The 16099-nt window shown below is 46.7% G+C and overlaps 1 protein-coding gene across 3 annotated transcripts in view; it reads left to right on the forward strand.

Moving 5' to 3' along the window:
• Positions 1-16099, forward strand: part of NARS2 (asparaginyl-tRNA synthetase 2, mitochondrial) — an 803364-nt gene that overhangs the window by 623415 nt on the left and 163850 nt on the right. For all 3 annotated transcript variants that reach the window (XM_069639926.1, XM_069639928.1, XM_069639927.1), the window contains exon 12: positions 4168-4265. In XM_069639926.1, coding sequence (XP_069496027.1) covers positions 4168-4265 — 98 coding nt within the window. The remainder of the gene's footprint in view (positions 1-4167; positions 4266-16099) is intronic.

Raw genomic sequence — 16099 nt, forward strand, 5'->3', positions numbered from 1 at the left:
TGCTTTTATTACGAAGGAGGTGAGAAGTTTAGTCGATTGCTAGCGCACCGTCAAAGAGTGATTGCTGGGAGCAAGGTAATTTGTGCAATTTAAAAGAGTGGAGGGCGGATTACGGATGACCCAGCTAAGATTAAAAGTGAGTTTAGAGACTTTTATGAGTGACTTTACCAGGAGACTCTGTTGTCTGATTCTGGGTCATTTGATGAATATCTGAGGAATCAGTCCATGGAGAGTTTATCGGAGACTGACAGGAGCACTTTGGAGGTGGAGTTGACTCTGGATGAGATTAGGAGGGCGGTGTATGCTTTGAAATTGGGGACATGCCTGGGACCAGATGGATTGCCAGCAGAATTTTGTAGGGCAATGCCTGAGAGGGTCTTTGATCTGTTGAGGTCCATTATGTGTTCTGCAAAGACAGTGTAGGCTCCCTCCTTCACTTAGACATGCCACAATATTGGTCCTTAGTAAGCCTGGGAAGCCTCCTCTAGATCCTGGAAGCTACAAACTGATCAGCTTAATAAACTCAGATTGTAACATTATCTCATAAATTCTGGCAAGAAGACTGGGAGGAGTCTTGCCAAACCTGCTGCATCCTAATCAGGCTGGCTTCATCAAGGGGAGAATTTCTGCAACTAATATGAGAAAGCTATTACTGACGTTGACCGAGTCCCGCAAGTTGAGGGTGGGGGCTGCGGCATTGTATTTGAATGGAGAGAAGGCCTTTGATAGATTACGTTGGGTTTTTCTGTTTAGGACGCTGGAGTTGATGAAATTATGTCCAGAGTACGTGAACTGGGTGAGGATATTATACGAGATTCCAACAGCTGCAGTGTTGACCAATGGTACTCTTTCGTCTAGGTTAGACTTTCACCGGGGGACTTGCCTGGGCCGTCCTCGCTTGCCATTGCTCTTTGTCCTGTCATTGGAACCTCTAGCTGCTGCAATTAGATCAGAGGAGTGGATAGTCAATTTCTATGGACTGATGCCACAGCTGTGGTAATATGCAGATGATCTCCTTCTGGTGTTACAGAACGTGCCCATTTCTGTACTAGTGTTGATAGATCATATTGAGGAGTTTTTCATGTTTTCAAACTATAAAATAAACTGGCTCAAATCGTAGGCTCTGCCATGTTCACAATTTTGTGATAGTACTGTCCTAATAGGCCTTGGCTTCGAGAGGTGTCCGTCAAGGATGAAGTATCTCAGTGTCTGGTTGACTAGTGATTTGAGACTTATGGTGGACGTTAATCTGAAATTGACAATGGAGAAGTTGTTGGTTGACGTGCTGCATTGGGAGTCCCTCAACCTTTCGTTGAGTGGGGTAAAGTAAGTGTGTTGGAAATTACGGCCACGTCGCTGTCCCCTACATCATGAGCATGATCCCCCGTCTACTATGTAAATCTATGATGAGGAAACCGGACAGCATGAATCAGTCTTCTCTATGGGAGCACAAGCCGGCTAGGCTAAAACTTTGGAAGCTTCAGCTTTTGTGCGAAAGAGGGGGTTTGAGTGTTCCTGATTTCCGTTTTTGAGGGAGCCTTATGATGATTGGTCGATTGCTAAGGTCGGTGTAGCGGGTCCACTGCAACCCTCTGATGTACTGTCTATTATGAATTGAGGCAGGGGTGAGAAGTCTATTCTGACTGAATTACTAAGGTCCTGCTGGATAGTTTTGATGATATCTTTAAGTGTGGATCCTTATCAGATGGGTTTGGCATCAATCCGGATGAATCCTTCGATAAGACTCAACAATAAAGTACTGTTCTGGCCCAATTGGTATTTAGGAGGAATGAGGAAAGTTGGAGACCTTTTTTTGAAGGGGGCTCTTGGCTCTCCTTCTGTGACTTGGTGATTAAGTACAATCTGGCTCTCCTTCTGTGACTTGGTGATTAAGTACAATCTAGTAGAGTGCACATACAGAGAGTATAGGAGGTCCCTTAAATCGGCAGTGCCAGTGGTGGCCCTCTTGGAGTCTGCCTTGCTGGATTCCATTATTCATTTGGGAGGTCAAAATGACATGGCCTCAGAGATGACTCCTGAGGTGGTGCTTCAGTTGGAAATACCAAACTCTTGAAATCCTGGTCTGTGCGCCTTCCGGATGGCAGTAACAAGATGGGAGGCTCTTCATAAGAATAATCCCTGGAAGTCAATTAACTTTGGGGAGAGTGCTCGCCAGTTGAAGTTATTGAATAGGGTTTTCTGGCCTCCTAAACGGATGTACAAGCAAGGTTTCAGCCTGCTGGATGCCTGCTGGGGATGTGGCCGGGTAGTAGGAACTTTGGAGTATATGTTAATGGATTGCTATAGAGTAAAGTCGTTCTGCAGTGTAGTGACGAGTGTGATGAACACAATTCTTAGAGTAGACAGGGATTTTGACTTTGGAACTTTAATTTTGGCCGAGGACACAGATTCTGAGGAGCTGTTATTCCAACAGGTGACTTGAATCTTGAGGTCTTCAATGGTTGCCAAAACAATCATTTTGTGGAATTGGGAATCTGCAGTCTTCCCAACAAGGGATATGTGGCTTCAGGAAATGTACTCTATTTTCACTCTTTTTGATGACATATGGGGAGTATTTCTTGATTCTGATTTGGAGTTATTTGCTGTTTGGAGAACTCTGGTGGAACCTGGAAGAAAAGTAACTTCTTAGTTTTGCTTCCCAGTTTAAAGTTCTTCTTTTTTATTGCATTGTTTTGTTTGCTTATTGCTATTGTCTATGTGAAATGTTGGTGTATTTGTATTTGTTTATTCTTAGAACAAAAATTGCAGACTAAGTAGTATTTCTTGTGGGGAGGGTTAGTTGTGTTCCTGGTGTTGATGATTATGATTATGACAGGATGTGAAATGTTTTGCTTATGTTTACCTCGCTATGCAAAACTGAATAAAGAACATTTAAAATAAAAAAGTAGTAATTGCAGTGGCGTTGGAACAGGATCTCTATTTACCTGTTTGTGAATATGTACATTATTCCCTAATTAAAAATAGGTATCCTTCAGTGGTCGAAGTGAGTGGGAACGGTCGGGGCAAGCGCTCCACTACTTTTATTTTTAATTGTGTACAGTTCCACTACTTTTTGCAGCCATCTTCAGCATTCCGTAACTGTTCTTTGTGAAGTTAAAGCACACTTCTCCAATTTAGCACCCAATAGCAGTTACAGCAAAACTGAAACCTGTTTCAACTGAATTGGTTGTCAACCAGCATGGCTGCAGCCCTTGAAAAATGTGTTGCACATTGCTCCCTTCCTGCCTACTCTGTCCCCCGCACACACAGGGGTGTCCCTTGTCTGAGAATTCTCTTCTAAAATGTAAATGTTCGACGTGTGTAGAAAAGCATGGGAATAGTGATTACGTGTTGGTACCTTTTTGTAAATGCATGCCACTGACCACGGAAATGCTATAATGTGTTACGGGGTCTCTGCTGCTTAGCTATAGTGCACGTGTAAATGTGCAACGTTTCTGGTTACATACAGAAACAACCTACGTAAAAGCATTTATTTTAAAAGCATATTTCAAAGTACATCAGCAAAAAATAGCATGTGGTTTACAGACATCTGACAAAAATGTTAGTGTGTTCTTCCGACACGATGCATGTGCAAAGAAATGACCAAAATAGTGCCTTTTTACTGTATGCCTGTATTAATGAACCGGTTCTAAGAACACATTTCTAAAATGTCTTTTGCTCAGTGATTTTCCTCCAGGCATTCCCTACGCGGCCAGCCAGCCTGTGCCTGTTACAATGTTCTCTGTTGCTTTTACCTTATGCCATCATAGTGCCAAGAAGATTAAATGCAATCATTGCTAATTCCATTGCAAGAGGTGGTTGCGTCCTTTTTGTGTTTTTTTATTTATCTCTCTTTAGAAGTAATTCAAACCCCAATCTAACTACTTGTCCCAGAACAGTGTTTGGCTACCCGACAATCCGTTTAAGCAAAACAGGAATGAACAATTGTATACGCATTTCTGATTGGGAAGCATAACATGTGTGTTACTAGCTTAATTCTGACTTCTGACCCAGAATTAACAACTTAGATTACTGCGTGTCTGTGTCTACCTGTAGGAATGTGTGCGTGTCTGTGTCTACCTGTAGGAATGTGTGCGTGCCTGTGTCTACCTGTAGGATTGTGTGCAGATAACCGATCATCCTCTTTCTGTCTCTGTGTTTTTTAAGGTGGCCGCTGTGGACCTTCTAGTGCCGGGAATAGGAGAGCTTTGTGGTGGCAGCCTGAGAGAAGACCGTTTGGAAATGCTTCACACACGCCTAGACAGGTACATTGGTGTCAGGATGCTTTTATTTTCTTTCTTATGTTTAGATCTGCTGCTTTTAGATAATTTCAAACCCACTTGTCCCCACCAATATCGTAAAGATGATTGCCAGTCCTACTAGTTGAAAGCTCGCTGTGAAGAGTGGGCAAAGGAATCAGTTTATTTCATTGTGAGGATCCCACACATTAATACGACCAACAGACCAGACATCACAGGAGATGGTTTAAACAGATTTTATTCAAGTCAAGATTGCTAATTGGATAAACACCTTACAGGTAAGAGGTATCATACTATATAATAAAAGGCCAGATTTAGGTTTGTCCGAAGCCACGCGTCGCCTGTTCTTACCACTAGAGGGAGCTGTTGCCTGAGAAAATATGTAGTGATTCTACTGTGTGAATGTAAACCTGGGAGACTGCCGAATACACAGAATGCTTGTTCTGCATGCTTTTTGCTATTTTTACTAGGTTTCCAATGGACGTTGAAGTGAAAGTGGGACTGTGACTCCAAACGCTGAGGGACAGAGCAGTCCTGTCACACCGGTGCAACAAGTCAGGTCAGGAGAAGAAGAGTGAGGAGCATGAGGGACGGGTGGGGGAGAGCATCTGTGTCACCAGAGCAGATAGCACCCATGGCGTGACTCCAAACGCCGAGGGAATGAGCAGCCTTGTCACACCGGCGCAACGGGTCAGGTCAGGAGTATACCACAAAACATATTGACACTCTGAAAATTACTTTGTTTATGCACTTTACCCTGTGTGCACTGGCTTTTACACTAGTTTCTCTATAAAAGGAAATAGGGGTTTTCTCATTGAACAATCAAGGTAAAAGGTTGAAGAAAACAATACACCGTAGAGTGTCAGAGTTTTCCTACCTAATAGGGATACTGATCTCCCTCTGGTTCTCTGCTGTAAACACAAGCTCGGGTCTATAACTCACTGCTTGTGTATTGCCACTCCTAAAAGAAATCTCAGGGTAATAGTGACTAGCCTCTTCCTGTCAATCCAAACACAGTTTCCTCGTTCATAATACCCTGCTCTCTTCTTGACTCTCAACCACAGTCTCAGAGTTATAGCGTCCAGCTGCTTCTTGTCACACTCAGCAGAATCTCAGGCTTACAGTGCCCAGCATCGTCTTGTCACTCCAAACACAGTCTCAGGGTTACAGCACCTGAGCACACTGTCCAAGATATAATGCCCAGCTCGCTCTCAGAGATATAATGCCCAAACTCACACTCTGCTGTAATGCCCGGCCCTCCCTCAAGGTTATAGTTAGTTGGATCTTCCTGTTGGGCTTCACCTTTTTCTATAATCTTAGCTTCCTCTCAGTAGAGCTTTCAGGTCTCTCAGGTTTTCCAGTTACCTCTGCTGTCTATTCTTTTAGAGTGTTAAGCTCTCTCAACTCTCCTGGCTGTCTCAGGATTCTCAGCACTCTCACCTCTTTTTGTCTGAGCTGTCATTTCTTTCTCGGCTCTTTTTCTTTTCTGCTTGTCCATGCTCACACTGGCTGGTACCTTGCAAGTGTCTCATTTGGTCTGCTTTTTCTGCCCCCTTTGAATGTGCTAACCATGCTTTGTATTGGTCCCATTTGATGAAGGCTTCTCGTAGCCTCTCTCTTTGGTTTGTGTCCCTTCTTGAGTCATTAGCCTCCCCCATATGCTTTTTACAGCTTGCCAAGCCTCAAAACACCTGAGACACATTTTGATGTCAGTCGGAAGTCCCACTACTACACCACGACTCTGTGCTTGACTATGGTCTCCATTCTGCTCTACTGCAATCTCTCATCTCTGCGACCAAGGTCCAGGGCAATTAATCAGGACTGGACTCTGCAGTGAGCCACCTTCTCGCTCTGATCGGTTCTGGTTGTTGCTGTGAATCCATCTGCAGAGAATTAATAAATAGTTCTTGTGACTGGTGTCCCACTAAGGTGCTCAGCTCTCCTCGGTCCTGCCTTGCAGCTCCCATTGCTCTTGTACGTGGTTTTCTATGCCTCGTGCATGATCTGGGGCAAACAAAATGTTTTCTATGAGCGTGAGTGAGGCAGAGCGGCACCCTTACTTAGTGCAGTCCTCTCTAGAATGGGGGAGGCCCACTCTTGGGATCCCGTCCTTTACCACCTCCAGGTAGCTTTCAGGAATGGCACCAGGGTCATTGGTAGGCAGGCTTTCCTGGTCTCACGAGTACTTCTATGTACATAGTAGTATATCGGGGTGCTGATAGCTTCATAGGTTCTAATTGACATTGTATCCTCCTCCGTGTGTCTGAGTTACCCTGCCCTAGATTGGTTCACCCTCTTTTTAAAAGATTGCACTCAATGTGCTGATTGGTTCCTCCTGGTCTGACTCCTGATGTGGTGTGGAGTTCACAAGGTTTGATTCTGTCCCTGGCGCTCTTTATTATCTACAATTTGTGTAATTTTTCAATTGCTGGTCGGGCTTCTCAGTACACTAGTGTACCGATGACACTCAACTTTATCCAAGGTTATCAACATTTACTGATGTTCACTGCTTGAGGGAATTTCTTGTTCCGGAGTTGCTATTGTTACTCTGTTCTCTCAGTATCACCCATAACCTGGGGTCCTCTGTCAAGTCTCAGAAAATTACTTTGTATTCAAATCTAAATTTTAAACCTCACATTTGCCGCAGTGTATCTTGCTTTTTTCAGTTATCTCATAGTAAAATCATTTTTTTGTTCCTCCTTCGTAATTCCACAGTGCTGCTCAGGCATTGGTGCGTTCTCGGCTTCATGGAGGCAGCACTATTTTGATGAGCCTTCCTTCATCCTTGTTTGGCCTGTTTGAAAAAGTCCTCAATTCTGAAGCCTGTCTCCTTTTATGTGTGTGGAAATTCAAACACCTCAATCCTTCACTAATCTCTTCTTTGACTCCCAATTCGGTTACGCACTTTCTTCAAGATTTCTTTATAAACTACGAGGCAGTTGTAGTGGACCGAACCATTTCAATGAAGCTAAGCTTCAACTGGCAAACAGCCTCAGACACACTACAATCCTTCTGCAGAACGTGCATACAAAATATTTAAGCGCATAGGTTTATGATGCACCAACTCATATAAACAGTGTGTAAATTCTGTCAGAGCTACCAGCACCCACCTCCTCCAGATCTTCAGCTCTTGCTCCATGACACTCTGAGAAGAACCTCTTCCACTCACCATGTCATCTCTTTCACCATGTCTACAATTCTGCTCCTCTTGCAGCCTTATCGTTTCTCTTCTCTGCCCCTCCCCGCCCTCCATGACGACATGCTACCCCACAACTCTTTTATCATAACCTTAACTTTGTACTTGGGGGGGGGGGGGCGTGGCCAGCTAGCCATGCTGTAGGACGTGTCTCACGGAGCTGCTCCTATGGATCCGTGATCGATCCGTTGAAACGCATGCTTCAGATGACTAACGGTGCCCAGGAATGGAGGCGAGTGCATCCGAGCATATGCCCCGCAATACTTGGACACTATAAGCTGGGAGGAAGCTTAATTGCTGCAAAAAGTAACATCATTCGGCCGCGGCCGCTCTGGAAGACGGTGGCACAAGATGGCGGCGGACAAAGGACTCGAGCCTAATGACCCGACTGTTGGCCGGTGAGGGCTCGAGGCAGGGATTGTGCAAAGCGCTGCCGGCTGCGAGTGAAGACACGCTCGCATTGTAGAGCCTGCAGCCTTGAAGAATATTAACACATTGCACACAGCGATCGCGGAGCGGAGGGGCTATGAGCGGCGGCAGCGGGCATCCACTGGAAACAAAGTTTCCCAGGCGGCTACAATTGTAGCAGCGGGGGAGCCATCTAGGGCTCCGTGAGGATTTGGAGTGCCTGGCAAGGATCGCTGGAAGCGACTCTGCTGTAGGCGAGCAGCGGCTGACAACAAGGATACCGAATACAAGAGGGACTTCATTTTTGCTGAAATTGACGTGATCGCACTGCTCCCAGCCAAGACACAGCCGGGCTGGAGCAGAAGCGGAGGTAACTTTGTTGCACCCCTCCATGTACAGTTTAGGAGAGGATGCTTTGCCCACATGAACAGAGGGCAGATAATATGTGCAGAAAGCGAGTTGGACATAAATAATAAGCTGATTACTCGCATGGAAAGGAAATAACAAACGCCCTTGGTGTGCAGAAACTTGACACTTTAACTGGCATACAGCTTCCACGAAATGATAGCTAGGTGCTGTGTCCCTGCACTGTGAGGGGGCCTGGGCACCATATCACTACAGAGGGCAGGGAGAGCACCCATAACCTGTATGAGGGGGTGGATAGAACACCCAGGCACCGCCACGAAAAGAGGTTAAAACATAAGGGCAGTGCTCCAAGAGCGGAAGCTAGGGGGCACGAAGAGTGGAACTGTGCTGAGAGGCAGACAAGTTAATTGGAACGTGGGAGGACATAACCTACTCGAGGTGATATCTCAGCGCGCAGGACTCCAGGAGTGCACCCTAAACTCATATCCGGAACCAGAAGTAATCAGCAGACAACACAGTGAAATAGAGTGACGGGCTTGCTCTGCCAAGTGTGAAGCGATAAGGGACACTTGCTCTTGTCCATCAGGATGACTGGGAGAGTGATCAAGGGCAAGAGCAAACAAACTACGATGGAGGCGTTCAACAAGACGCAGCAGTCCCCAGCCGCATCGGCGCTGGTGGGCGCAAGTGGGTCTGCGGGTAGCCAAACTGGAACTGAAAACCATCAGATCTTGGCGGCTATAACAGAACTAAAGGACTCCTGGGGGATAGCAATGGCGGATTTAAGGACCTCCTTGGAGGCTAAGATCGACGCGCTGGGGATAGATGTCAACTTGCTACGACAAGATGTCAGGGCGCTGGCAGATAGAACAAGTAGCCTGGAAAGTGCTGTTAAAACCAACACGACCACCAGCACAGACAACGCAAAGGAGGTCCACATACTAAAACAGCAAGTGGCCAACCTGGAGAACCGTACGGAGGAGGCGGAAGGGAGAGCGAGAAGGAACAACATTCGAGTGGTCGGGCTGCCGGAAGGAGAAGAAGGCCAAGACCCCACAGACTATGTGGAGAACATGATCTTGCAGGAAATAGGAGCTGACAAACTCTCGCAGGGATTCACGGTTGAGCGTGCACACAGAGCCCTCACAAGAAAACCGAAGCCCGGAGCACCCCCCCGCGCAATAATTGCCAAGATTCTGAATTATAAAGACCGTGAAAAGATCTTGGAGTACTTCAGGAAAGGGGGAACGATAGACAGAGCCTCGGCTACCATCACAGCTTACCCAGATTATACAATGCTGGTCCAGAGGCAGAGATATAGCTATGTGGCGGTGAAAAGACGGCTGCGTGCGGCCGGTATGAAATGCATGCTCCTGTACCCTGCGAGATTGAAAGTGCTACATAAGAGTCGAATGTTTTTCTTTGACACCCCAGAGGAGGCTGCCGCATGGCTGGACCTACAGGGATGTCCAGAACAGGATGCTGCACGGGCCCGAGGAGAAACAGATAAGTGACTGAGGCAATTCATGTGGACTGGTATGCCACGCCGTGAGGTATCCCAGCAGAGGCTCGACAGGAACTTAAAAAGACGAGAAGAGATGGGTGGGGCGGAGGCTAGGATTGGGTATCCTTGGTTCCATTGAGTGGCATTGGACTGGAATATAGAGCTTTGATTACATAGGCAGATAATAGCATGTTATTGAATTGTGACAAACGGGAGCGGCAGTATACAGGCACCCTACCCCCAAATAGAAGTAGAAGTAGTAGGATAGTCATTAGGGCTACCTCACCCTGCTGAGCTTCGAGTACAGGCTATCGCCAGAAAGTGCTAGATGCCGGGGTGCCTGAGATCCAGGGATGGAGCTGGGCAACTGTTGGGGGGGTTGAAGTTGGGGAAGGGAAGGGTGGCGGGAGGGAGAGAGGGAGGAAAGTTTGGGGTGTTTGTAGTTAGGGGAAGTTTGTATTGGGAGGTGGAGGGGTTTGTTGTGTTTATAGTTAGAGGGAGTTCAACTTGGAGTATGAGTCTACATTTAAGTTCAAACATGAGTCTGCATGGAAGAGCCAGAGGGTTGTATCTGTATTGCGTGGGCGGGAGGGATCGGCTGGAGGTAAGGGAGGAAAGTATTAACGAGCCATGGGCGATCTTAAGATAATAACATGGAATGTCAGGGGACTTAACAGCTATTTGAAGAGGAATAAGGTCAATCTGTATCTGAAAAGGCAAAAGATAGATATTGCACTGCTGCAGGAGACGCATCTGACGTGGGAGGAGATGGAGCTGGTTGGGAAAAAATGGAAAGGGATTGTGGTGGGTTTTTTATACTCTGCCTACGCTAGTGGAGTGCTTGTCTGGGTGTCGCCGCACGTCCCGTTCCAGCTAATACAGGGAGTGGTTGAGACGGATGGGAGGATGGTCATATTGAGGGGGCTGGTGGAGAATAAAGAGGTATGCATTGTAAATACGTATGCCCCCAAACAAAACACGGCGGCATACTTCAGAACTCTGTGAACCAACCTTAGTATGTGTGTGGGTAGCGCTGTGATTTGGGGCGGGGATTTTAATTGTGTGATGAACCCCAAAGTAGACAGATCTGATGGCGGGATTGATAGGCCCACCCCAGCGGCTAAAGCATTGCAGACCCTGCTAGATGATTTTGGTTTGGCAGATGTGTGGAGAACAAAACATCCTAAAGGGAAGCAATATTCGCACTACTCAGCCCCGCAGGAGCTGCACACAAGACTTGATTATGTCTTTGCCACGCCAGATGTAATGACAGAGATTATTCAAATAGAATATAAGGTGAGGGTCCTCTCGGATCATTCGCCCCTGGTCCTCGGGTGGCAATACTGCCCCCCGAGGGCGCAGATTCCGACATGGCGCCGCTGAGCAGAGGCGCTCAAAGATCCAGTCTTTAGAGAGGATATAAGAGATGAGATTACTAACTATTTCGAGGTGAATACTGGTAGCGTTGACTCGGCGGGTACGCAGTGGGAAGCCTTTAAGGTAGTGATGCGGGGGGTTGCCATAGCTAAGTCAAAGGGCCTGCAAGGCGGGGTCCTGGCTGACCTGCAAAGAGCAGAAGATGAGCTAGAAAGAGCATTAAAAAGTGGAAGTGTGGACACAGAGCTAATCCTTAAACTACAACAGCAATGTGCGGAACACTGGGAAAGGCTCTGCAACCTTAACTATAAAAAGTATATAGAGAGACAGCATGCGGGAGGGTATAAAACGGGCCAGCTTTTAGCGTGGCTATACAAGAGTGAAACCCCTAGGCCCCCAATTAGAACGATAACCAGAGAAGACGGGGAGGTAGCAGACACCCAAGAAGGAGTTTACAAGGAGTGTGCGGATTATTACAGGGTGCTATACGGGGACAATGAGGGAGGCAGCCAAGAAGAGATAACCGAAACACTAGAAGATATAGGACTGCCCAAGATAAGTGAAGAGGAAAACGAGGAGCTTGATGCACCAATTACCTTGGAGGAGTTAGAAGAAGTGGTGAGACAGTTGCCCACCAGTAAGACCCCAGGAGCAGATGGGTTCCCTAGTGAATTTTATAAAATATATAGAGAGGAAGTGCTCCCCCCGATGCTAGAAATGCTTAATGAAGCATTTGAGGTGGGACGGTTGCCGGAGTCGCTCCGAGAAGCGATTATAATACTGCTACCCAAACCCAACAAACCAGGGCATAGCTGTGGCTCCTATAGACCTTTGTCGATGCTGAACCAGGACAGCAAGATATTGACGGTTGTCCTGGCGAACAGACTGCGAAGAGTAATCAGCAAATTAATACATCCAGACCAAACGGGCTATGTCCCGAATAGAAATATAACTCACAACCACAGGCGACTCCAGCGGGTGGTCGAATGGGGTGGTAGGAATGAAGGCGAAATGGAGATTGTGTGTTTAGACGCAGTAAAAGCTTTTGACTCGGTTAAATGGCCATGGCTGTTGGCAGCCCTGGGATGGTACGGAGTGGGGCCCGGTTACATCAGGTGGGCGAAGATGCTGTACAGTGAGCCGCTAGCCAGAGTTCGAACAGGATCAGTGATATCTGAGAGATGACAACTTAGTAGAGGCACCAGGCAGGGGTGCCCCTGGTCCCCGATGCTTTACATTCTAGCCCTGGAGCCCCTGGCAATATACCTCAGGCAACAATATGATACGATAGGTATTGAGATAGGGGTGGAACGCCACCTAATATCCTTATACGCGGACGATCTGTTATTATATTTGAAATACCCGGAAGAAAATCTCCAATATATCCTGGAAGTGATGGAGAGGTATGCGGGGCTGTCTGGCATAGCAGTGAATCCTCAAAAATCTAGCATATTCCCGCTAGGTAGCTATAAGGGAACCCCTGTGGGAAGGTTACCGGTGCTACAAATACCATGGGTGGTTAGTTCTTTCCGTTACCTTGGAATAGACGTGTACCACACGGCAGAAGAGGAGCATAGGCACAACACCGAGATAGCCATTGAGAAAATTGGGAAATGCATGAAGTTTTGGGTGAAGTTGCCCCTAGCAATGATGGGACGAGAGGCAATGCTTAAAATGGTGGTCCTACCTAGGCTCCTACATTATTTTAGTAATATTCCACATATGATACCCTAGAAGTTTTTTGCTAAACTGAACAGTATGTGTAGGGACTTCCTGTGGCATGGTACCCGGAACAGATTGGCGCTATGGAAGCTGCAGAACTTCTATGAAAAGGGGGGCATCAAACTGCCTAATTTTGAGGTTTATTATGTAGCGAGTCAACTACAATATGTGGCCAAGTAGCTTTCCGATGAAGCGACCCCTGAACTTAGGTTGTTTGGGCAGGATTGTACCCCGTTTTACTTGAGGGAAATGATCTGGTTGCCTGAGTCAGAAATGAAGGAGCGCTCTGGGATGATGATGCTTGGCTGGAAAATGTGGGGTCGAGCATGCCGGATGATGGGGCACCCATTCCCATGCTCCCCGCGGGTACCGCTGGTTGATTTGGCAGGGGGAGATAAGCAGCTGAGGGTGATTATCAGGACCTACTGGGAATCGGTGGGGCTGGTAACGTTCGGGGACATTTGGCAAGAGGGGATCATTAGGGATTTTGAAGGACTTGGGGAAGAGAGGCTGGATTACATACAGGCCAATATGTTACGTATCATAGGATGGTGCAGAAAATTCGGAAAACGTGGCCTGAGACAGTATTGGCGGAGGAACCAGACGCTATTATGGGGGAAATATATGACATATCGGAGGGGGGGCATGAGATCTCTAGGTTGTATGAGTTGGTGATGACTAAGGTTGGGAAGGAATTGACACAATTAAGACTGGATTGGGAAGCAGAGGTAGAAGCCCCGATAGAGGATGGGATGTGGGAACGTGCCCTGGGATACCACAAGAAGGTGTCCAGAAATGCTAGACTAAAACAAATACAGCTGTATATAAGGCATAGAGCATACATGACTCCTCTGAGGATATCTAAGTTCGGAAACGCTGGGCGACAGGCGTGTCCCAAATGCGAAAAGGAAAACGCTGATATGACACACATGTTTTGATCATGCCCAGTAACTGAGCGTTTCTGGGGTGAAGTGGCACAAAAACTAGCAGAGAAGGGGGTCACGCTCGTTATAGACACAGCCTGGGCCTACTTGCTGGGAGGGTTCCCCAGATCACGGAAACTTAAACATGTTGGGAAACTAAATGATTTGGCATATGTGCTCGCAAAACAGAGGATTGCCATGGGATGGAAGTCGTGTCACAAGCCTAGGGTGGAGGTATGGTGGAAGGAGTTGCAGAAATGGGCGGAGGCTGAAACGATTGTATGGCAAGAGGCGAGCAGCATGAGGGGGAGGAAGAAGTGGCTACCCTGATGGCATGGAAATCATTAATAGCAGAACTGTTTGGAGCAATATCAGATCCAACAGAATCCGAGGGAAGTGAGACCCTGCCACATATAGCAGATACGGAATGCGAAGAACAAATAGGCTCATAAATGGGGGTGGGATTGGGGGAGCAGTGACCAAAGACTAAATGGTGATTATTGGAACTGTTGTAAATTGCACTGCATGTTTGGTTTGTATTCTTGTTTGGTTTGAATAAAATTAATAAAATCTTTTTTTTTTAAACTTTGTACTTGAGTTACACGGTCTCACAAACCACATCTGGAACTCTCACTCACCCTTTGGTCCCTGACTGCCCTATACCTTCAAAGTGGTGCCAACACTCATCCACTCTACGGAACTGACACCTACTCATGCCCCTGTCATTTAAGCTGGGTATCATCACACCAATTCTGAAAAAGCCTTTCTTGATGTCCCAAAAAACTATTGCCCAATTTATTTTTTTGGGTACCTTTAGCTATTAACAGGTTCACATCGCATCTGACACCCCAACCCCAGAATACAAAAACAGGCATAAGTTGGCACAAGTCACGTTAATCAACAGGCCACAATCCATTTTCCTGGATGACACAAAACCTTCTGTGATCCCATTCTCCCTCCTGACACCTCCCCCCATAGGTGCGCTGAGATTTGTCCTGGGAGGATACCTCAGCAGCAACGTGCTTGCCTTGGAAGCAAGACGACACGAATCAACACAGGTTCAATCCCCGGGTCTGCGCTTAGAAACCTCTGGGTATTTAAGCGTGTTATAAATACGCAACTAAGACAAAAAACAATTACGCAACTAAAAAAATTCCTGTAACAGCGCCTCGATGCCCGCGGGCTGTGTGAGCACTTTAAAAATGCAAAATTAAAAACACATGCTGGTTTCAACAGATCTGAGCACAGCATAACGACCCTCTGCACATGCAAGCACATAACATACTACAATCTTTTCCTGCAACAGGAGCAGTTTGAGTCCCCCAGCTCCCTGTGATCACTCTGTCCGGGATACCCTTGTTACATCCCCTCAAATTCAGTATGAGAAGCATCTCTGGGGCCCAAAAAGGATCGGACAGGGCACCATACATCCCCTGGTCGAGAGGTCCCCGGCAGCAGGTTAAAGTAATCATGTTCAACATCACAACACCATGGCAGGTGCCACAGCCAGGTATCTACCTTCGGTGCCACAGCCAGGTATCTACCTTCGGTGCCACAGGGCTAGACCATAACCTCAGAATATATCTAGCAGCTAGAATCATGCAAATTGATAACAGTTCCCTCCTCACACCCCTTGGGAATCCTAGGGAGCCATCCAAACATACAGCAAGCGATTTCCACTGGCACAACATGGTACACCATTCTTCCCGTTTGTTCCGCCATCTGACTCCAGAAAATCCCATAAAACATGGATAAATCCAGCATCATCCCTCTTACAGCGATGGCACTTCCCATCCACAGCATTATCAAATTTCTTTTGTACCAGTGGAGACAGATAGGCGAGATTAAATATTTTAAACTGTATCATCTTGAATCGTGCACTGATTTGTATAGATAAACATATAGCGCCATTTAGTATTCTCCTGGTTCGACCCCAAATCCCCAGCCCATTGTGATCTGCATGTTAGCACCCCCCAAGGAGCCAGAGTCAGCGCCATGCAATAGAAAGTAGAAACCACTCTGCCAGCATTCGCCAAGTTAACCAGGTATTTCAAAAACGCACATATCTGTGGCTTCGTCAGGAACCATGCTTTAAAGGTTTCATGCAGGCTAAAGTATTGAAATGGGAGCCCTAACTGTCCCCCCAATTTGGCCTTCACTAGTTCCCAGGACACAAAAGTCACATCCACATAAAAATCGAACATGTTGTCGATACCCCGTCCCAACCACTCCCCTTTAATGACCCCTTCACACGTCGGAGCAGTACATTGAATATCCCACACTGCTAACTCTGGAGTGTACAGACATTGCATTAGCAGTTTTGAACACAGATGGTGCCACGCAT

This window comes from Ambystoma mexicanum, chromosome 7q, assembly GCF_040938575.1.
Source record: "Ambystoma mexicanum isolate Mex_15411 chromosome 7q, UKY_AmexF1_1, whole genome shotgun sequence".
Classification (NCBI taxonomy): domain Eukaryota; kingdom Metazoa; phylum Chordata; class Amphibia; order Caudata; family Ambystomatidae; genus Ambystoma; species Ambystoma mexicanum.